A 23,379-nucleotide genomic window follows, 5' to 3' on the forward strand; every position below is an offset into this window, starting at 1 on the left:
TCGAATTTTGATCTTCCTGCCCTAGACTTCCAAAGTGATCCCACTACAGGCATCAGCCCATCTCCTTCTGTATTTCAGAATGAGTCAAGGAGTAGGTGTATTTCAATAATGAGTAAGTAGAAGCTCATCGAGACTTGGTAAGATCCACAATTACTAACTGGAAGAGCAGAGCATCTCCTGACTGTTTCTGTTTTGTTTTTCTTGTTTGACGTGTGGGAGATACCTTGTTGTGTCAATCTTCAGGCAGGTGACTTGGCAACAATATTATGCTGTTTTCTATTACCAGATATCATGTGTCGTACTCACGTTGCTCATCGGCTCCTCCTGCATTCAGAAACAGCAACGCTCCTCTTAGCCTGTAGTCTTATTTCCTTATAAACTGACAACCATCCCACCCTGGGGGTTTATTACCCAACTACTATTAAACCTCTCACTTAACTAAATCTTAAGGTCTAAAATGTTGAGTGGTGAGCTTGGCAAAGCACACCTTTAATCGCAGTACTTGGGAGGCAGATACAGGGGGAATCTCTGAATTTGAAAGCAGCCTGGTCTACAAAAGAGTTCCTTGATAGCCAAGGCTACATAGGGAAACCCTGTCTCAGGAGCCAAAGGAGGAGATGTGGAGAAAAAGGAGGAAGTTCACTAAATCAAATTTCCATATATTGTTGGGTTACTCTCCCTCCAGTTCACAACAATAGGCTCTAGGTACTATTATCTCATTTGTGGATGAGGAATCCAAAGCAAAGGGGTTCAATAATCTTCCCTAGAATCACAGCTACTCTTTCTGTGGTCCATCACACTAAACGTATATAATTACATACATGCACACATGTATATATGTCTTGCACATATTTTTCCTTTCAGGCTGTTATTTAAAGTGTACCGTTTGCCCCAAACTCAGTAAGCATTATTGAAAAACTCCCCAGCAATGACATTTCTCTTGTGTGACCTTCAGGCAGTTGTCTGCCAAAGAAGGCGCAGCAATAAGAGAGGTGGTGAAACTTTTATTTTGCCCACTGCCGGATAAAAGTAGCTTTAGATTTTAACATCCATTTTTATCACACAAAAATGTTAAGACACTGTGAGAACACAAGGCGGCGCTGCAGGATAAGAAAGTAAAACCTAGAAGGCAGTTGTGGTTCCATTAATAGGATGAAAAAAAAAAGCTGCAGAAGCCCGGAAGCCCAGAGAAACCTAGCCTGGATGCTTCAGAAAGGAGGTCTCAGCTCTCTGAAAAGGACCGAAAGAATTCCCAGGTATCTAGAGAGATAACTACAGTACCAGACACCAGGGGAGATACAGTTCTGCTGAAACATCCTCCCGTTCGCTGTCCTGCCGAGAACAATGGAGGCCAGCAGGAAGCTCACTTGCAGACAAAGGCAAGTCCTTTTTTCCTTTCTCCTATTAGGTTGCTCTCTAACGACTGCAGGGGAACTGAGGCGCTATTCTGTGGTGGAGGAAAAGGAGGGTAGGTCCTTTGTAACCAATTTAGTAAAAGATCTAGGTCTTGGGCAGCTGGAACTCTCCAGGAGAGGAGCTAAGGTCATTTCTACAGGTAACAAACTACATTTGCAGCTGGATCAGGAGAGAGGGGATTTGCTGTTAAATGAGAAAGTGGACCGGGAAGAACTGTGTGGGCACACAGAGCCATGCCTGCTAAGCTTCCAAGTGTTGCTAGACAATCCTTTGGATATTTTTCAAGCTGAGCTAGAAGTCACAGACATAAATGACCATTCTCCAGAATTCCTGGACAAAGAAGTCATGCTAAAGATATCAGAAAGCAGTGTTCCTGGAGCTACCTTTCCTCTGAAGAATGCTCAGGACATGGATGTAGGACAAAATGGTATTGACAGCTATCTGGTCAGTTCCAATTCCTATTTTCGAGTACTCACTCGGAAACGCAGCGATGGCAAGAAATACCCTGAGCTGGTACTAGACAGAGCACTGGATAGAGAAGAGGAAGCTGAGCTCAGGTTAACCCTCACAGCACAGGATGGCGGCTCTCCACCTAGGTCTGGAACCACCGAAGTCCACATTGAAGTCCTGGACTTCAACGATAATGCCCCTCAATTTGAGCAGCTTTTTTACAGGGTGCAGATCCCTGAGGATAGTCCAATAGGCTTTCTGGTCATCACTGTCTCTGCTACAGATAAGGACATTGGTGTCAATGGAGAGATCTCCTATTCACTTTTCCAGGTTTCAGATGATATTAGCAAAACATTCTCAATCCATCCCTTGACAGGGGAAGTGCGATTGGAAGAACACCTTGATTTTGAAAAGACTCAGTTCTATGAAATCAACATTGAGGCAAGAGACGCTGGAACCTTTTCTGGAAAATGCACAATTCTGACCCAAGTTATGGATGTGAATGACCATGCTCCAGAAATTATCCTGTCTGCATTTACCAACTCCATCCTTGAGAACTTACCAGAAACTATGGTGGCAGTTTTTAGTGTTTCTGATCTAGATTCAGGAGAAAATGGGAAAATAAGTTGTTCCATTCAAGACGATCTACCCTTCTTCCTAAAGCCCTCTGGGGAAAACTTTTATACGCTATTATCACAAAAACCACTGGACAGAGAGACTGTAGCAGAATACAACATCACCATCACCGTTGCAGACATGGGGGATCCCATCCTGAAAACACAAATCAACTTAACAGTGCAGGTCTCTGACGTCAACGACAACGCCCCTGCCTTCACTCAAACCTCCTACACCATGTTCGTCCGCGAGAACAACAGCCCCGCCCTGCACATAGGGACCATCAGTGCCACAGACTCAGACTCAGGCTCCAATGCCCACATCACCTACTCGCTGCTACCGCCCCACGACCCACAGCTGGGCCTCACCTCACTAATCTCCATCAACTCAGACAATGGGCAGCTGTTCGCGCTCAGAGCGATGGACTATGAGACCCTGCAGGCCTTCGAGTTCCACGTGGGCGCCACGGACCGAGGCTCTCTGGCGCTCAGCAGCCAGGCACTAGTGCGGGTGGTGGTGCTGGATGACAATGACAATGCGCCCTTCGTGCTCTACCCTCTGCAGAACGCTTCGGCACCCTACACGGAGCTGCTGCCCAGAGTGGCAGAGTCTGGCTACCTGGTCACCAAGATGGTGGCTGTGGACCGCGACTCTGGCCAGAATGCCTGGCTGTCATTCCAGCTGCTCAAGGCCACGGAGCCTGGGCTGTTCAGCGTGTGGGCGCACAATGGTGAGGTGCGCACCACCAGGCTGCTGAGCGAGCGCGATGCGCCCAAGCACAGGCTGGTGCTGCTGGTCAAGGACAATGGCGATCCTCCGCGCTCTGCCAGTGTCACTCTGCACGTGCTAGTGGTGGATGGCTTCTCGCAGCCCCACCTGCCTCTGCCAGAGGTGGCGCGGGATCCTGCGCATGAGGACAGTGAGCTCACATTGTACCTGGTCATTGCCTTGGCTTCTGTGTCTTTGCTCTTCCTAGTGTCTGTCCTGCTGTTTGTAGGAGTGAGGCTGTGCAGAAAGGCCAGGGAGGTCTCTCTAGGTAGCTGCTCTGTACCTGAGGGCCATTTTCCTGGCCACCTGGTGGATGTCAGTGGCGCGGGGACCCTGTCCCAGAGCTACCAATATGAGGTGTGTCTGACGGGAGACTCTGGGACTGGTGAGTTCAAATTTCTGAAACCAATTTTACCTAATTTTCAAGACCATTCTCTTAGACCAGAAATGGGAGAAAATCCCAACTCTAGGAACGACTGGGATTTTGGTATTCAGTTAAAATAACTGCTTTTCATCATGGGTTTTGTCATGAACTCAAACTACTTTTCTTGCTGTGCCCATTACGAACTTTTAAAGCATGCTTAAAGCTTGTGTTCAGGATATTCTGTCCGTGGTTTTAGGACATTATCTCAGCTTTTCTCCAGACTGGAAGATGAGTGTTCTAATCTTGTTTTTCTAATTTGTCACTAGTTGTACAAATCTTTTTGTTCTGGGATGGCTTGGGAATGTACAAGAGGAAAAAATGGGAAATCAGTTCAACCCAATCAGATGTAATTCAGTATGTGTTCTCTCACTTGTTGTTAATCACTGAATGCACACTACATAGCAATGCTCAAACACAATGAGGTCTAATCAGACAGGAGAAATAGGGGCGTAGTGAGAGATATGCCTTTTGTTTTATTTGGCCTCTATTGGACTGTCTTTGTTGATGTCTTCTCTTAAAAGCCTTACATAGCCACATGGCTTCTCATTAGCCTGCTATTAGTTTTCATATCACTATTCTAAACTGCTTTCTACTTTGTTTGCTTGTTTGCTTATTTTTTTGGTGGACGTTGAGGTTTCAGAAAGCTGTCCCTTATTTATCTAGAAAGAGCAGGGCTGTAACATTGAGATTTTCTTTCTTTTAAATATTGGCCGGTCAGAAAAACTGCATCAGCCAATATTTATTCTTTTTTCCTTCTTTGCTGTCATTCCACATTTCTTTCTTGCCAGTAGTGTACTTAACTAAAATACATATTCACTGTCACTTTTTGGCAAATAGAGCAGGGCATATGGCTAGCTTATCGTGAGATGTAAAATGTGGTACCTTCCATAGCTCTTCAGTTGAGGATAAACTCGGGGGACCTATGCATACTAAGTAAGGACTGTATCTCTGATCTACCACTGCAAACGCTCAATAACACTTGTAAAGGGAGATGTCTCACCTGGAAAGGGATTTCACCCTTTGTTCATGCTATGTTCTTCCTGGGATGTTCACGGTATGATGAGTGCACAAATACCCCTGTTGGCTCTGTGATAGGAGTGATGGGTTAAAGTAGCAAGGAATGAACTTAAATGAGACAGTCCCTAGCAACTCAAGAGTTGTCATATTATTCCTTACATTGCCAATTTCCAAGCCTTTTTTAAAAATTCAGAAATAAAGGAAGTCCTATAGCATTATGTTAGCTTTTATGCTATGGTCAGTTCTTATGCTATGAAATCTATTTGTGTGTTTGTATGTGATGTGTATGTGTGCCTGTTGGTGCATGTGTGCTTGCAGATGCCCTTCTGCCTCTGTACGTTTAGGTCAGAAGCTGATGTCTACCTTCATTGCTCAGTTATCTAGGCTACCCAGAGAGCTCTGTGGAAACATTGACTAACTGGTCATGATTCTGGGCAATAAAAGGAAAAGTCTGAGATACAATCCGAGTTTCCTGATTCTAATGACCCTGCTCTTAGCGATATGCTACACTGGCAGGCATGCACTGGTAGCATTATTTTCCTATGGAGAGAAATCCATTTGTCCCATTCCATGAATAAAGTGACCCTGTGTAAATGCAATCTGTAGCTCATAGTTTGTATTTCTTTCTGTAGCAGTGACCACGCTGCTTAGAAAACAACCTAAAATGCTCACAAACATCAACAACCTAAGTAAAATTGGATCGTACTACAATTGTTCTTCATGATGAAGAAATCAGCCTGGTTACATTCTTGTGTGTACTCAGTGAGTCACACGAATTATTGTGGAAACGAGTTGTCCTATACGGGCAGCAGAATCACTCTATGGTTGCATTTATTGAACTTTGTATCTGTCTCTTCCTTCATCGTCTGTAAATTCTAGCATATTATATACTTTGTATGCAGTGAGCCCATTATTAAAGTTAAATATCTTATGCTCACTTCGGCAGTGTGTGTGTGTGTGTGTGTGTGTGTCTGAAAGCGATTGCTTTCTAGCAGATTAGCTGAAAACTAATTTTACAAAAACTACAAGCAGTGTTCTGGATGAATTTTCACATTTAAATAACTGAGAATTTCTGTAGCGAATGATGTTTCAAATTACTTTCTGTTACAGTTAACCTTATAGCTTTGGCAAAATAATGCCCACTTATGCCTTCATTTAAATAATGCTATAAAACAGCAGAGGGCCGTACATGACTTTTAAAAAGGAATGACTCAGCAGAACTGAATGAGGAAATTCTTTAGTACTTAAAGTATTAATACTATTCATATAGAATCTATCAGTTTTTCATGTTTCAATACAATAATCCATATTTATGTCCTGTTTTGTTTCTCTATTGCTGTCACAAAAATTCACAAGTTGCTTAAAACAATAAAAATGTATTAGCCTATAGTTTTGTAAATAAAAAGGCCAATAAGTGTCTAATTGAACTAACGACAGGAGTCTGTGGGGCACATTGCGTTCTGGAGACTTTATAGAGCATATTTTGTCTTTTCCATCTGATGCTGCCCACAGTACGTGGCACATGGCGCCTGCAACGTCACAGCTTGTAACATTGTTCCTGTGACCACGTCCTCTGACCCGGTATGAAAATATTCTTTGAATAAAAGTCCGTTATCCAAATTTGATAAATGTCTTATTTAGATAATGAAGAACAATCTCCTATTCAGAGAAACTTTAACTTAATCAAGTTTGCAATGGTTTTTCTTGCCAGATTAGATGATATAATTACAGATTCTATGCATATCTGAGTGTCTATTATTCTGCCTAGCAATACCACCACTGTCAAATGAAGCCTCATAAAGATTATTATAACAAGAGTTTAGGCCTCATTGACTTAAGGAATCTAATTAACAAACTTGTAGAGCCATTACCAAAAACTATGAATTGATAAGGGCATCAGCGTCTGAGTGGTACTGGAGTTCAAATCCGAGCTTCCCGAATGCTATGTGTGGTCTGTCGTAGAACTCCTGGCCTGCCCACTGTGATTTTCACTGCATCTCAATTCAAATTATATAAACAAACAAACAAACAAACAAACAAAAATACAAAGATGATCCAATTTCAATCTAAATTCAATATAAAATTTAAAGTGTTTTAAAATCTAAATCTATTTTTCTAACTCTCACAACTCAAGTATTAAAAGATGAGCAATTCAATTAAAAATATGCAAAAACCAGAATAGATATTTATTTTCCAAAGAAGATATACCCATGGCTAATACGCACATGAAAAACTGTGCAACAACCCTCATCAGGGAGATACAAATCAACATCACAGCAAGACACTCAAACCTACTTGGATGGCTGGAACCAAAAACTCAGATTTGGGGGGGGGGTGACATAATATTGAAACCCTGACACACAACTGATGAAGTATAAAATGCTGCAGCCATTTTTTTAAAGGCAGCCTGCCAGATTTTCAAGTGGGCAAACATAGAGCTATCATACAGTAAGCAATTCAACTCCTATAGAAATAAAAATATGTTCACATAAAATAAGTATATAAATCTTTGTAAAACAATATTCAGAAGAGCAAAGGGGTAGAAACATTCCAAATGTCCAAATAAACATGAGTGTGCATCAACCAGAAAAAGTAATGAAATACTGACGCATGCTAGAATTTGGATGAACCATAAAAGCGTCAGGCTGAAGGAAGAAAGTTAACCACAGAAGTCCACATATTCTGTCACTCTGGTCATATTTAAGTTTGCAATAGAGGATCTGTAGAGACCAGAAAAGGAGACTAATCATTCCTTTAGGCCCTGCAAAGGGAAAAGGAGAAACTAATCATTTAAAAAAAATGCAAGTTTCTTCTTTGGTGTAAGATATAAGCTACAAAGCCGGGCGGTGATGGTGCACGCCTTTAATCCCAGCACTTGGGAGGCAGGCAGATTTCTGAGTTCCAGGCCAACCTGGTCTACCGAGTGAGTTCCAGGACAGCCAGGGCTATACAGAGAAACCCTGTCTCGAAAAAACAAACAAAAAAAAAAGATATAAGCTACAAAACTGACCTTGATGATGAGCAAATCACATTGTTTATATATTAAAAGGCTCTAAATTTTATACTTTTAAATGGAAGGACATATTTAACTATATGTTATATCCCAAAGCACAGACACTATTCATGCCAAATATAAGAATCAATCTAGGTCCACATATGTCTATTTACGAAATAATTTTCTTGTAGTTGAACATTGGAAAAACCTACACTTCTCCCCCTTGGATGATGAAGAGAAGAAACAATCCATCCATATTTTAATAAAGCATGTCTATATTGTGCAGAATTCGCCAGTTGAAGTTTTTCATTATCTACTCATTTGTTACTCTGTACTATCTATGGTGGAATATATGTGCATCCAAACTAGTTTTACTCCTCAATGCGTGTTCTCAGGTTAAATGTTGTGTATAGTATCTTGTTTGGTTATTGACACATCAGCAGCATTACATACTCAACCCCCTGAGTGATAACTTATTTTTGTACTTGTTTTAATACGTCGTCTCAGTGTTTTGTCCATATACATGAAAGCAACTAAGAAAAAGAAGCCAGTGATTCACGTTACATAGTTTAGTCCACAGGTCTTGGAGAATTTTGCCTTTAAATCTGAAACTGTAAGGCTCCATGAGACCGCACGGTGGCGCTGCAGGTTAAGAAGACAGAGCATAGAAATTGCTTCTGTAATTCCCTTGTCAGGGCCAGTTTCTCACCACCTAGAAGCAAAAGGTGTGCCTTTTTCAGCCAACGCATAGGCGAGTGTGAAACCTTAAATATTCTATTTGGAGGCTTGATTCCGACGTTCTGGACTGTGAGACAGTGCTGTCACGATCCTGGGCATATGTGAAGCTACCGTGGAGCAAACACTGAGGAAAGAGCCATGGAGACTGCATGGATGTGCAATCTGAGACAAAGGCAAGTCCTGGCTTTCTTTGTTTTGCTGAGTGTGTCTGGGGCTGGGGCAGAACTGGGTCCATATTCCATAGAGGAAGAAACAGAGAGGGGCTCCTTTGTGGCAAATCTTGGGAAAGATCTGGGGGTGGAGCTGGCAGAGATATCCAGCCGCAGGGCTCGGATCATTTCCCAGGAAAACAAAGAGCATTTGCAGCTCAACGTTCAATCTGGAGATTTGCTCATAAAGGAGAAACTGGACCGAGAGGAGCTATGTGGCCCCATTGAGCCTTGTGTTCTACACTTCCAAGTGTTAATGGAAAACCCGTTAGAGGTATTTCAGGCTGAACTGAGAGTTATGGACATAAATGACTGTTCTCCAGTGTTCAGTGAAAGAGAAATGATACTGAGAATACCAGAAAACAGTGCTCTGGGAAATACATTCCCTTTAAATAATGCTCTAGACCCAGACGTAGAAATCAACAATATCCAGACCTATAGGCTCAGCTCAAACGCTCATTTCCTGGTTGTAACCCGCAACCGCAGTGATGGCAGGAAATACCCAGAGCTGGTGCTGGAGAAAGAACTGGATCGAGAGGAGGAACCTGAGCTGAGGTTAACTCTGACAGCTTTGGATGGTGGCTCTCCTCCTCGTTCTGGAACGGCACAGGTTCTCATTGAAGTAGTGGACACCAACGATAATGCACCCGAGTTTCAGCAGCCAACATACCGAGTGCAAATTCCCGAGAACAGCCCCACCGGCTCTCTGGTACTCACAGTCTCAGCCAATGACTTAGACAGCGGAGATTATGGAAAAGTGTTGTATGCACTCTCTCAGCCTTCAGAAGATATTAGCAAAACGTTAGAAGTAAACCCTGTAACCGGGGAGATTCGCCTACGAAAAGAGGTGGATTTTGAAACTATTCCCTCTTATGAAGTGGATATCAAGGCCACAGACGGAGGAGGTCTCTCAGGAAAATGCACGCTGTTACTGCAGGTGGTGGATGTGAATGACAATGCCCCAGAAGTGATGCTATCTGCGCTTACCAGCCCAGTCCCAGAAAACTCCCCGGATGAGGTGGTTGCAGTTTTCAGTGTTAGAGATCCTGACTCAACGAACAACGGAAAAGTGATTGCCTCCATCCAGGAAGACGTTCCCTTTCTTCTAAAATCATCAGGAAAGAACTTCTACACTTTATTGACCAAGAGAGCACTTGACAGGGAAGAAAGAGAGCAATTCAACATCACCATCACAGCCACGGACCTGGGCACACCCAGGCTCACAACCCAGCACACCATAACAGTGCAGATCTCTGACATCAATGACAATGCTCCTGCCTTCACTAAAACCTCCTACACCATGTTCGTCCACGAGAACAACAGCCCCGCCCTGCACATAGGCACCATCAGTGCCACAGACTCAGACTCAGGCTCCAATGCCCACATCACCTACTCGCTGCTGCCTTCCCAGGACCCGCAGCTGGCCCTCGACTCGCTGGTCTCCATCAACGCAGACAATGGGCAGTTGTTCGCGCTCAGGGCTCTGGACTATGAGACCCTGCAGGCTTTCGAGTTCCATGTGAGCGCCACAGACCAAGGCTCGCCCGCTCTCAGCAGCCAGGCTTTGGTGCGTGTGGTGGTGCTGGATGACAATGACAATGCACCCTTCGTGCTCTACCCGCTACAGAACGCCTCTGCACCCTACACTGAGCTGCTGCCCAGGGCGGCGGAGTCTGGATACCTGGTCACCAAGGTGGTGGCTGTGGACCGCGACTCTGGTCAGAATGCCTGGCTGTCATTCCAGCTGCTCAAGGCCACGGAGCCTGGGCTTTTTAGCGTGTGGGCTCACAATGGTGAAGTGCGCACCACCAGGCTGCTGAGCGAGCGTGATGTGTCCAAGCACAGGTTACTGCTGTTGGTCAAGGACAATGGCGATCCCCCGCGCTCTGCCAGTGTCACTCTGCACGTGCTGCTGGTGGATGGCTTCTTTCAGCCCTACCTGCCTCTGCCAGAGGTAGCGCGCAATCCCGCGCACGAAGATGACGCTCTAACACTGTACCTGGTCATTGCCTTGGCATCTGTGTCTTCTCTCTTCCTCTTGTCTGTGCTGCTGTTCGTCGGGGTGAGGCTGTGCAGGAGGGCCCGAGCAGCCTCACTGAGTGGCTATTCTGTGCCTGAAGGCCACTTTCCTGGCCACGTGGTGGATGTCAGAGGTACAGGAACCCTGTCCCAGAGCTACCAGTATGATGTATGTCTGATGGGAGATTCTTCTGGGACCAGCGAGTTTAACTTCTTAAAGCCAATTCTCCCTAGCTCTCTCCACCAGTGCTCTGGGAAAGAAATGGAGGAAAATTCCACACTCCAGAATAGTTTTGGATTTCAGCATTAACAGAAAGTTACTTAACAGATATGTACTTCCCAATATTGTCTTGTTGATTAGGTAAGTCTGTTCACCTGTGACTAGCAACAATGTTAATTTTCACTGTACTCATTCTTTTTCAGGCCCAGGTCTAATACCACAAGTTTGGTTTTATTCGTATTTGTCGTACAGAATTTTTCATAGGATCTGAGAAAACAAAAAGGTTTTATCTGCAGTTAATGCATTCACTAAAAAAATTCTACCCCTTTGTTTTTCTTCCTCATTTGCTCTCCATGTTTTATGTAAGTGTTCTGTTCCTAGACTTCTTGAATTACTAAAATGCTGTGCTGCATGTTACATACATATATAATAGTTGATATTTCTGTATTTCCTTTCTATACTGCCAGTCTTGGTGATTAGCCACCTTCGGGTTTTATTATACATGATAGTTGTCTTAAGTTCTAGTATTTTTTTGTTTTGTTTTTCCTTGTTTAATATCTTGATTTAAAAATCTATTTCCATTATATGTAATACAAGTATCTAGTCAACCTGAAAATAAGAATAGTATTATAAGCCATTGAGTTTCTGTACATATGCCTAAATTTGTGAGAATTGAGGCAGTTTTGGCATTCTAAGGCATCAAATAGAAGTAGTTAAATTTTTCTTTTAATTTTACATGAGAACCTAGAGATATGTGTTGAGTTTTCAAAGGCTTACAATCCAGTTTATTCTTTTGAATAAACAATGTATATTTATCATCAAGTAGATGGTGTGATTTTTCTGTGCAACAGAGATGGGAATTTGAGCTGCATCTATCTTTTTCCTGTACACATTCTAAGGTTTAATCTATGTCGCTTGCTTATAGTGGGAAAATTAGAACATTGTAGGTCTTTGAATTAAAAAAAATGAGGGAGACATTTTATCGATATACCCTTGCTTTCAGCAGTGTTAGGATGTGTACTGGTTTGTCATTGTTCTAGTCTGTATTTAAGGCACAGTAAATAGATCATATTAGAGTTCATTAAGAGGGACATTTAAACAAAGGTAAAGCTTTTCTTTAACTCTGTAGATAAAGGCTGTTTTAAGAAAATAAAGATAAATGAAAGGAAAGCAACGGAAACTTCAAAGTATAAGAAAATGAAATAGTGCAATTTTCAGATGATAGATGCTGAAGGACACAGGCTGTCTCTTGTCCTCCTTACAGTTCATTTGTGCATTATTTGGTTTAATAAATAGTAGTGATGGAGTGACTTTTCCAACCAGAGGTAAGGTACAGTTCCTGTCCAAGTTGGTCACATATAGAAGGAAAGGTAGATTCTGATAAAGCTGGAAGCTATGCTAGTTACATAATGAACAGGCCATGTGCAGAAGTCACAGTCATGCGCATACCGGGGCACAGAGAGGAGCATCATGATTTCTCGGTAATGGCTTCAAAGTGGCGCTTCTGTTTGGGGAATGTGATCGAGTTGGAATAAGTTTTCCAAGAAATGTGTGAAATAGATTTCTTTTGCACAGCCCCTGTGCTCCTGTGCCCCTGTTTCCAGAACTATGAAATATGTTATCAGAAGATATGCTCACATTTTCTCATTTGTTTGCGTGAGCTGGTGCCAGAAACAAAATAGAATTAGCCTGGAGTTCAATACAGCATTGAAACAAAGTTACTGCTACAAGCCTTTTATTCAACTGTTAAAATTTTAACTTCCCCATGAAGCTGTGAAGAACCAGTATGAATGAATGTCTACCTCAACATTATTTTCAAAAATCAAACAAAAGGAGAAATGAGAAACCAAAATAGCATGCTACGGGAAATATTTCATAAGAATGTATGTGTGGACACAAAAATTGGACACAGTCAGTTTTAATCTGTTGGTACCACATGGTGGCGCTGCAGGCTAAAGAAATGCAAGGGAAATTAAAGTGAGGCTGCGCTAGAAGTCAAAAAAAAAAAAAAGAGCAAAATTCTGATCAATGAAGGGGGAAAGCTGAGGCTCCTCACGACTGAAGAAGAAAAAATATAACCTAGATCCTTCCAGCTAGGTGGAACATCTGAGGTATATGACTGCTGGGAGCTGAGGCTGAGACCTGCAGTAAGAAAAGAAGCAATGGCAGCCAGAGGATCAGGCTTCCCCAGACAAAGGCAAGTGCTATTTCTCTTCCTGTTCGGGGAACTGTGTTTGGCAGGTTCTGAGTTTGGACGCTATTCGGTGACTGAGGAAACAGAAAGGGGATCATTTGTGGCGAATCTAGCTAAGGATCTGGGGCTAGGGGTGGAAGCGCTGGTTGCAAAGAGAACTAGGGTGATTTCTGATGATAACAAACAGCACTTGCTTCTGGAATCTCACACTGGAGATTTGCTCACAAATGAGAAACTGGACCGGGAGAAGCTGTGCGGCCCCACAGAGCCCTGCATGCTGTATTTCCAAATTTTAATGGATAACCCCTTCCAGATTTACCGGGCGGAGCTGAGAATTCTGGATATAAATGATCACTCACCCATATTCCAGGACAAAAAGATGATTTTAAAAATACCAGAAAACACAGCCGTGGGGACAACATTTCGATTAGAAAGAGCACAAGACTCAGATGGCGGACGGAATGGCATCCAAAACTACACCATCAGCCCCAACTCTTTTTTTCACGTTACCATTCGTGATAGCGATGAAGGGATGGTATATCCAGAGCTTGTGCTAGACAAAGCTCTGGATTGGGAGGAGCAGCCGGAGTTCAGTTTAACACTCACAGCACTTGATGGCGGGTCTCCACCCAGGTCTGGGACAGCCACTATACGTATTCTGGTCATGGACGTCAATGATAATGCCCCACAGTTTCCCCAAGAAGTTTATGAAATCCAGGCTCCAGAAAACAGTCCAGTAGGCCTTATTGTCATTAAAGTCACTGGAGAAGATGTAGACTCTGGAGTCAATGCAGAAATATCCTATTCGTTTTTTGATGCTTCTGAAGATATTCGAGCAACCTTTCAAATCAATCCTTTCTCTGGGGAAATCTCGCTCAGGGCCTTGCTTGACTATGAGTTCATAACGTCCTATAAGTTAAATGTCCAGGCAGTTGATGGAGGGGGCCTTTCGGCAAGATGCACGGTTCTAGTTCGGGTTTTAGACATTAATGACAACCCCCCTGAATTGATCATGTCATCACTTGTCAATGAAGTTGTTGAGAACTCACCTGAAACCGTACTGGCAGTTTTTAGGATTAACGACAGAGACTCTGGAGAGAATGGAAAAATGGTTTGCTACATTCAAGAAAATCTGCCTTTCCTTCTAAAACCCTCTGTAGACAATTTTTACATCCTAATGACAGAAGGACCACTGGACAGAGAGAGCAGAGCTGAGTACAACATCACCATCACTGTCTCCGACCTAGGCACACCCAGGCTCACAACCCAGCACACCATAACAGTACAGGTGTCTGACGTCAACGACAACACCCCCACCTTCACCCAAACCTCCTATACCATGTTCATCCACGAGAACAACAGCCCCGCCCTGCACATAGGCACCATCAGCGCCACAGACTCAGACTCAGGCTCCAATGCCCACATCACCTACTCGCTGCTGCTACCCCATGACCCGCAGCTGGCCCTCGACTCGCTGGTCTCCATCAACGCAGACAATGGACAGTTGTTCGCGCTCAGGGCTCTGGACTATGAGACCCTGCAGGCCTTCGAGTTTCATGTGGGTGCAATAGACCGAGGCTCGCCCACGCTCAGCAGCCAGGCTCTGGTGCGCGTGGTGGTGCTGGATGACAATGACAATGAGCCCTTCGTGCTCTACCCTCTGCAGAACGCTTCGGCACCCTACACGGAGCTGCTGCCCAGGGCTGCGGAGCCTGGCTACCTGGTTACCAAGGTGGTGGCAGTGGATCGCGACTCTGGCCAGAATGCCTGGCTGTCATTCCAGCTGCTCAAGGCCACAGAGCCTGGGCTGTTCAGCGTGTGGACGCACAATGGCGAAGTGCGCACCACCAGGCTGCTGAGCGAGCGAGATGTGCCCAAGCACAGGCTGGTGCTGCTGGTCAAGGACAATGGCGATCCTCCGCGCTCTGCCAGTGTCACACTGCACGTGCTGCTGGTGGATGGCTTCTCTCAGCCCTACCTGCCTCTGCCAGAGGTGGCGCGCAACCCAACTCAAGGGGAAGAGGATGTGCTCACGCTGTACCTGGTTATTGCTTTGGCGTCTGTGTCTTCTCTCTTCCTCTTGTCTGTGCTGCTCTTCGTGGGGGTGAGACTGTGCAGGAGGGCCAGGGCGGCCTCTCTGGGAGGCTGCTCTGTGCCTGAGGGACACTTTCCTGGACACCTTGTGGACGTCAGCGGTACAGGGACACTGTCCCAGAGTTACCAATATGAGGTGTGTCTAATGAGAGGCTCCTCTGGTACCAGTGATTTCAAGTTCTTGAAACCGATTTACCCTGAAGTTCATGCTTATGATTCCCAGGGCAATAGTGATGAAAATCCCACATTTTGAAGTTTTAAATTTAATTTTGAGTAATGTTTCATTCAATTTAATATATAATACAGCCATATGAATATCAATTTAGTTGCATAGTAGTTGCTACGCAGCAAAACTAACTTTGTTTTCAACTTCCAGGTGGGTCACATTTAGATTTTTACAGTGTTTTTGCTTTAGTACTTTAGTGGTTGTTTCATGCTTAGGTTGTTTGTTTGTTTATGTTTTCTTTTCCTTCTAGTAGAGTATTGCCACTTTAAATTTGAGGTTTTGATTCTTTCATAGTGTGTGGTAATTTGGTTTTATTTGTTATTATAGGAAATTGAAGTTTGGGATTTTGTTACTATTGTCTTATTTTCTTCTGTTGCTAAGAATTAACAAGCCTTTTGCATGGTAAGAAAATGCTCCATCATTGAGCTCTATTTCCAGCCAGGCATACTCACTTTTTAAAGCTGTATATTCTTTTAACTTACACTGAGTCCGTTTTTGGCAGTTTCATGCATCTATGACATGCCTTCTGTTTATTATAACCTCTTGATTAATCTCCTTGCAACCCCTATTACTTCCCTTCCTCCCTTACAAGTTCCTTGACATGTTTATGTTTTAGTGTTCTGATCATTTTTGTGCCAGCATGCTGATTAGTGACTTCTGCCAATATGATGTCGGGCTTTGGACTCATTCATTCCTAACTCTTGTCCCACTGGTTCCCTTCATTTTCCAAGCGAATATCCCATGCTGTTTTCTTAACATGGCTATTTCATTGCCCGTATTTCCCTTCTTCCTTAGTAGTTCTTTCTCTTTTTTTCTTTTCTTTTTTTCAAAACAGAGTTTCTCTATGTAGATCTGGCTGTCCTAGAATTAGTTCTCCAGACCAGGTTGACCTCAAAGTCACAGAGATCCACCTGCCTCTGCTGCCCGAATGCTGGTATTAAACTTGTGTGTCACCACCATCCAGCAAGAGCTTGTTTTTATGTTTAATCTTGGTGACATACAATAGATTGTGTCATATAATGCTAATACAGTGTGGCAGTCTGCATGAAAATCAACATAAGTTTGGGCACATTTAAACTTTATGTGACAATATTGGTGGGCTCTTGGAAAGATAATTTTCATGTTATGTTGAAACTTTTAAAATTGTCAAATTTAAACATCGAAATAAAGTAAAGGTTACAAAGAAAATGAATTTTTACCTCCAGTCCCTTTCTACATAGTAGTTCTTCAAATTTGATCTACTTCTAGGTGCTGTGTTTAAACTGCTTTCTCTTTATAGTCAATGTTTATGTGTTACCTACCTTTTGCAGTTCTTATTTCACGTTATTAGACAATCATACAAAAGAAACTAATTTCCCTTATCCTGGGGTTTTTGTAGAATAACCATAAAATGTTATTAGTTATGTTTCTGTGAGTTTCTAGGCTCAAACCCAAGGCCTCCCAGATGAGTACCATCCTGAAGTAAAACTAATATTAATGTCCACCTCTATACGTTTCCTATGTATACATACATAGGAATGAATACTATGTATACATACTTAATATTGCAGTATGATTACATTTTCCTTCTTAGAAACATTTTTCCCAGAGCTAATAGTTGCTGTTTTAGATTTGGATTTATTTCTATTTACTGCTAGTGATTTTTCTGCCTCTCTCTTTCCATGTTAAGTGATCTATCAAAGCAGTGGGCTACCTTGAGCTGAACTTTCTATTCTCACTACTGATTTTTTTTACATCATATTCCTCTTGAAAATTAACTTCTTGCCTTCAAATATTCAAATATATAAGATATAAATTAATTGTGTTTATTTAATAGGGAGCTTTTAGTCATAGGTCTTCTTTTAGACTGTTTACCTATGGCTGCCATGCTTTAATACTTTTCCCATACTGCCCACTTTTTATAGGACCCAGTACCATTTCTGAGTTTACTTTCTTACTTGGTTGGCAAACAATTTCATTAAAATAGATGCAGAGGTACTTAGGAGAAATAAAACAACTTTTAATACTTTACATAGTGAAGCAATCTATTCATTTGATTGATAGTTTGACTGGGTATAAAAGTATAATTTGAAATTTTCTCCCTCAAAGTTAAAAAGAACTTTTCCTTTTCTTAATTTTGTAGAGTTGCCTTTCACAAGGACAATTCCATTCAACAGCCTATCTGTTTTTCTTCAATTTTTTCCCAATCATTTTGGAAACTTTGGAAAACTTACCCTCAATAGTCTGAGAATACAATAGCTGTGACAATTTCTTGGTTGACCCATTCATGAGGATATATCCTGTCAATGTTGAGATTCTCAATTCAGAAAAAAAAAACTCATTTTAGTTTGCTATACTTTCTCACTTGTATTTTCTAAAAATCTTGATTAAATATCTAACTGACTGGAAGAGTTCTATAAAACCCTAAGCTCATTTCATTTTGTATTTCCACTCTTTGCTCCTTGTTCTACTTTCTTGCACTGCTCATTTAATCATTCAGTCTTTATTTGTAAGCTTGCTGTTGGGTAGATAAATACCTTTAGAAGTTTTTGGTTATGTTATTTTTTTAACAGTATGCATTAGAAGTATAAATTTTTTGCTATCTGTAATTTACCCCCTTAGACTATATTATGAAGATATGCTGTGCAGTATTATTAGCATCATACTATCATTTTAAACATAAAGAGTGAGTCACAGAAGTTAAAGAAATTTACCAAAATTATACAGTTTGTAAGGGACATTTAAGTCTCCTAATCTGTTTTGTTGCCTTTTTCAACTTTGAATCAGGGTCTCAACTACATAGTAAGGGTAGCCTCCAATTTGCAATCTTTCTGCCTCTGCCTCTTGTGTATTGAAACTACAGACATATGCAACCCAATATGTCACAGCTCTAGCCCACCATTTCTCTTATAATAAGAACATATACTCCATACAAATGTTACTAACATGAAATGGGTACACATATTTGAAACGAAAAGAATCATAGAAGATGTAAGTAAACATTTGTTTCTTAGATTTTATTTTTCTGAGAGTATTGATCAGACATTTCCTCTTGTTTCTTTTTGTTTTCTAGTTGTATTGGAGTGTGTGTGTGTGTGTGTGTGTGTGTGTGTGTGTGTGTTGGTGATTCTCTTGTCTACTGTCTGTGTTTTGACTAAAGATGTGCAGTACTGCATCTGATTTTTACATGGATACTAGTAATCAAACTCAGATCCAGGTTTGCACAGAAAGTGTTTTACTCACTAATTATCTTTATGGCCACAGACATTGGTTTGGACCTTTCTACTTCATGTTCTAGATATCCTCTCAAATATCATGTAGTCCTTGGCTGTGCCCTCCTAAAGAAGAATTCTGTATTTAAAACACTATGTATCAACCCTCTGTGATTGAACAGGCATGGATGGCAAGACTCCATTCTAATGTTACCATGCTAAGGCAGAGGTATTTTCTAGGCAGAGCCACATCAGTAAGTATAAGAATTTATTTGAGCTTTCACACTTTTCAGGTTAGCATTCTGGAATAATGAATGTGTGAGATTATGTGTCAACAACACACCTTGTTCTACAGTCTGAGAATGTTGCTTGAGAAGAGGTTTGAAGTTTCACTATTCAAAAACATAAATCTAAAAATCTAAAGTTCTACTTTTGTTCAGATGACTCAAGTGTCGAAGACTAGAGAAAGTTTGCTAATCTCTTCGAGTCAAGTATCCACTCTCTACCACGAGTGACTTTTCTGCCTCTGTAGACACTGATAACAGAGAATTTAACATTACCGTGAAGACAGTTTTGATTAATAAGTTGTTCATCTCAGGATTAACTTTAATCTTCACATTTCTCTGAATCTGGAATGTGAATGCTATTCTGTTAGACAAACATGTTAATTGCCCTTTCTCCAGTGACGGATTTTTAGCCATTTCCTAGAACTTCATAATGAGTTTCTTCCCATTGCTTTCTATCATTAAATACATGTGTACTTTAATTTTGTGAATTCTCAATATTGTTACTTTTCTATTAGCTTAATGGGTATTTTAAAGGTGAAAGGATAATTGTGCATATATCCAGGCCCCTACCTTTGGGTTTTTCTCTTTTGTGCTGGTTTATTTTTTCAACCATATATAGAACTTACATTTTTAAAAATTCCACTCAAATTAACATTTTTCAACTGGAATACTTCATTCATTCCTGAGGTACTTTTGAAGCTTTCAATAGTGGACATCATTGATGAGTTCCTACCATTTATTCCCAACAGTCTCCTCCTTCAGTGGCAACAGTGAACTCCAGCTAGGGCTAAAACCTTTCCAAGTTTCAGAGATGATACTAGTCAGGTAAAGCAAGCACAGAGTAGGCTCTGTCACTAAAAGCTATCCATTCCTGTAATGCTATATTCGAGTAACCATATATTTCTTCATTAATAGGAACATGGCATTAATTGGTTTCATTCACAGATTAAATTTTTGCTTTCTTTAGGAAATCAAATTTCTATCCTTTTTTTCTCTCTGAACTGCTGTGTGTTGTTGGCAGAATATTTCCTGAGGGGGGGTCAGCTTTAGGAGCATAAGTGTCCTTTACTCAAAATGGCACATTTGTATTGTGCACCATTTGCTGAATTGTTGTAACTTGTAAGAAACTAGAACTAAACTATGAATTTATATAATATATTCCTTAACGTGCACCATCTTCTGGATAATTCAGTTTCATAATCCAAGGATAGCCTCTGAAACGTTCTGTGGACACTTTCTCTTTCCCTTTCTACCTAAGGCCAAGTGGTAAAGGAGTGTATTAAGCTTAACAATGTCATACTTCCGAGATACTTACCAGGTGCTTTAAAACAAACATTAACATCATTATGAGCCATAAAGAACACATGAAAAAATATACTAGTAACCACATAATAAATATTTGTATCTGAGAGAAATTTGATGTGAATGAAACATACGTAGCATTCATCAAACTGTGAAAACCTGTGAAGACACATGGTGGCGCTGCAGGATAATGTTACAGGGGGGGAAATGTACATTAAATGCCGCAGACACAGCCCAAGTGTGCACAGAAAACTAGAAAGAAAAACAAGCCATGAGGGTGCTATGTGGAAGCCATTTATCTTCGGATTCTGAGGATTCTGTGGCCAAACCAAGAGGCACGTTTTACAGAAGAGTGTGGGGAGCAGAAGTGGATCTGCCAGAAGCCATCTGGAAAGGAACTATGGAGAACCGAGGGGGACACTATCTGCAGACAAGGCAAGTCCTGCTTCTCTTTGTTTTCCTAGGAATGTCTCAAGCACACTCTGAGGCTGGGAGACTTTCAGTGGTGGAGGAAACGCTGAGTGGGGCCTTGGTAGGGAATTTGGTAAAGGAACTGGGGCTTGAGGTGGGTGAGCTGTCTGCACGAGGGGCTCAGGTGGCCTCTAATGATAACAAACTGCCTTTGCAATTAAACATAAATACAGGAGATTTGCTCCTAAGCGAACCGCTGGACCGTGAGGAGCTGTGCGGCTCCACTGAGCCCTGCGTGCTCCATTTCCAGGTGTTACTGAAAAGCCCCTTAAAGATTTTGCAATTTGAGCTTCAGGTCATGGATGTAAATGACAACTCCCCCGTATTCTTGGAAAAGGAAATGGTTTTAGAAATCCCAGAGAACAGCCCTGTTGGTGCTGTGTTCTTACTAGAAAGTGCGACCGATTTAGATGTAGGAATCAACACTGTTAAAAGCTATGCGATAAGCCAGAGCTCTCATTTCCACATTACAATGAGAGTTAATCCCGACGGCAGGAAATACCCAGAGTTAGTTTTGGACAAGGCGCTGGATTACGAGGAGCAGTCTGAGCTCAATCTCATCCTCACTGCTTTGGATGCAGGAACGCCACCCAGGTCTGGGACTGCCTTGGTTCGAGTGGAAGTCATAGATATTAATGACAACTCCCCCGAGTTTGACCACATGTTCTATGAAGTGACGATTCCAGAGAATAGCATGCTTGGCTCGCTGATTATTACTGCATCAGCGAGGGATTTAGACTCGGGAATTAATGGTGAACTATCGTATGCCTTTTTTCATGCATCAGATGATATTCGAAAAACATTTGCAATTAATAAAAATTCTGGAGAAATAAGTTTAATAGGATATTTGGACTTTGAAGCCATTGAATCCTACTCAATAATCATTAAAGCTACTGATCGGGGAGGACTTTTTGGGAAATCTACACTAAGAATTCAGGTGATGGATGTAAACGACAATTTCCCTGAAATCATTGTGTCATCATTTACCAGTCCAATCCCAGAAAATACTGCAGAGAGTTTAGTTATGGTTTTCAGTATTCGAGACAAGGACTCAGAAGAGAACAGCAAGATGGTTTGTTCTATTCCAGAGGATCTCCCGTTTGTGCTAAAATCTTCTATTGAAAATTACTACCACTTAGAAACGGAAGGAGCACTGGACAGAGAGAGCAGAGCTGAATACAACATCACTATCTCTGTCACGGACCTGGGCACACCCAGGCTCACAACCCAGCACACCATAACAGTGCAGGTGTCCGACATCAATGACAACGCCCCTGCCTTCACCCAAACCTCATACACCATGTTTGTCCACGAGAACAACAGCCCCGCCCTACACATAGGGACCATCAGTGCCACAGACTCTGACTCAGGCTCCAATGCCCACATTACCTACTCGCTATTGTCGGCTCAGGACCCACAGCTGGCCCTCGACTCCCTAATCTCCATCAACGCAGACAACGGGCAGCTGTTCCTTCTTAGGGCTCTGGACTTTGAGGCCATACAGGCCTTCGAATTCCTCGTGGGTGCATCAGACCGAGGCTCGCCCGCGCTCAGCAGCCAGGGTCTGGTGCGGGTTGTGGTGCTGGACGACAATGACAATGAGCCCTTCGTGCTCTACCCTCTGCAGAACTCCTCGGCATCTTGCACTGAGCTGCTACCCAGAGCTGCGGAACCAGGCTACTTGGTCACCAAGGTGGTGGCAGTGGACCGCGACTCTGGCCAGAACGCCTGGCTGTCCTTCCAGCTGCTCAGGGCCACAGAGCCAGGGCTGTTCAGCGTGTGGGCGCACAATGGCGAGGTGCGCACCACCAGGCTGCTGAGTGAGCGCGATGTGCCCAAGCACAGGCTGGTGCTGCTGGTCAAGGACAATGGCGATCCTCCTCGCTCTGCCAGTGTCACTCTGCACGTGCTAGTGGTGGATGGCTTCTCTCAGCCCTACCTGCCTCTGCCAGAGGTGGCGCGGGACTCTGTGCAGGATGTTGATGATGTGCTCACGCTGTACCTGGTTATTGCTTTGGCGTCTGTGTCTTCGCTCTTCCTCCTGTCTGTAATGCTGTTCGTGGGAGTGAGGCTGTGCAGGAGGGCCAGGGCAGCCTCTCTGGGTGGCTGTACTGTGCCTGAGGGACACTTTCCTGATCATCTTGTGGATATTAGCGGTGCGGGAACTCTATCCCAGAGCTACCAGTATGAGGTGTGTCTGATGGGAGGTAGTGGGACAAATGAGTTCAGATTCTTGAAGCCAGTTTCCCCCAGTTTACAACCCCAGTTCCCTGGGAAAGAAAGGGAGGAAAGTCCTTCTTTGCGCAATAGTTTCGGGTTATTTAGTGACTGTAATTGATGGCGTATTTCATTTTGTGGCTATTCCATGCTAATGTGTATTTCTCCAAATTTGCATGATCTTCAAATCGAGTGTTTGCATTTTATTATGTCCCTCCCACTTTTCAGCTTATGCCAGCACTTATAATTAGATGGTAATTTATTCTGTAGCCTATTCCTGGGATGACCTAACTTGTAAATAATTTACCCTGTCCCCCTTCCCATTTTTCTTTTCCAGTTGCACTTTCACCTGCAGTTTTGCTTATGATGAAATAAACAGAGCATTTTAGGAGTAGTTAAAATTTTCAAGCATATCTTTTGTTGACTCTCCTCTTCTAGTTTTTCTTGTGGCTTATTATTATGGGATTATTATTACTATTTTTAAGTAAGTTTAATTTTTAAAGCACCCTAGTTTAATTTTTTAATG

The 23,379-nt window shown here is 42.4% G+C and overlaps 4 protein-coding genes across 4 annotated transcripts; all 4 read left to right on the forward strand.

The window, feature by feature from the left end:
• Positions 1–1,065: 1,065 nt before the first annotated feature.
• Positions 1,066–6,310, forward strand: LOC114629804 (protocadherin beta-8-like). The gene has a single exon (XM_028777901.1). The coding sequence runs from the start codon at positions 1,345–1,347 to the stop codon at positions 3,751–3,753; it is 2,409 nt and encodes an 802-aa protein (XP_028633734.1). The 5' UTR covers positions 1,066–1,344; the 3' UTR covers positions 3,754–6,310.
• Positions 6,311–8,387: 2,077 nt separating this feature from the next.
• Positions 8,388–11,693, forward strand: LOC114629807 (protocadherin beta-16-like). Its single transcript, XM_028777904.1, has one exon. The coding sequence runs from the start codon at positions 8,562–8,564 to the stop codon at positions 10,959–10,961; it is 2,400 nt and encodes a 799-aa protein (XP_028633737.1). The 5' UTR covers positions 8,388–8,561; the 3' UTR covers positions 10,962–11,693.
• A 1,203-nt stretch (positions 11,694–12,896) lies between these two features.
• LOC114629811 (protocadherin beta-18) lies at positions 12,897–15,460 on the forward strand. Its single transcript, XM_028777910.1, has one exon. The coding sequence runs from the start codon at positions 13,034–13,036 to the stop codon at positions 15,410–15,412; it is 2,379 nt and encodes a 792-aa protein (XP_028633743.1). The 5' UTR covers positions 12,897–13,033; the 3' UTR covers positions 15,413–15,460.
• A 4,986-nt stretch (positions 15,461–20,446) lies between these two features.
• On the forward strand, positions 20,447–23,230 carry LOC114629816 (protocadherin beta-12-like). Its single transcript, XM_028777920.1, has one exon. It carries the CDS (start codon positions 20,566–20,568, stop codon positions 22,972–22,974), a length of 2,409 nt encoding a protein of 802 aa, XP_028633753.1. The 5' UTR covers positions 20,447–20,565; the 3' UTR covers positions 22,975–23,230.
• Positions 23,231–23,379: the final 149 nt, after the last annotated feature.

Source organism: Grammomys surdaster, unplaced genomic scaffold (assembly GCF_004785775.1).
Source record: "Grammomys surdaster isolate TR1022 unplaced genomic scaffold, NIH_TR_1.0 317, whole genome shotgun sequence".
NCBI lineage: Eukaryota > Metazoa > Chordata > Mammalia > Rodentia > Muridae > Grammomys > Grammomys surdaster.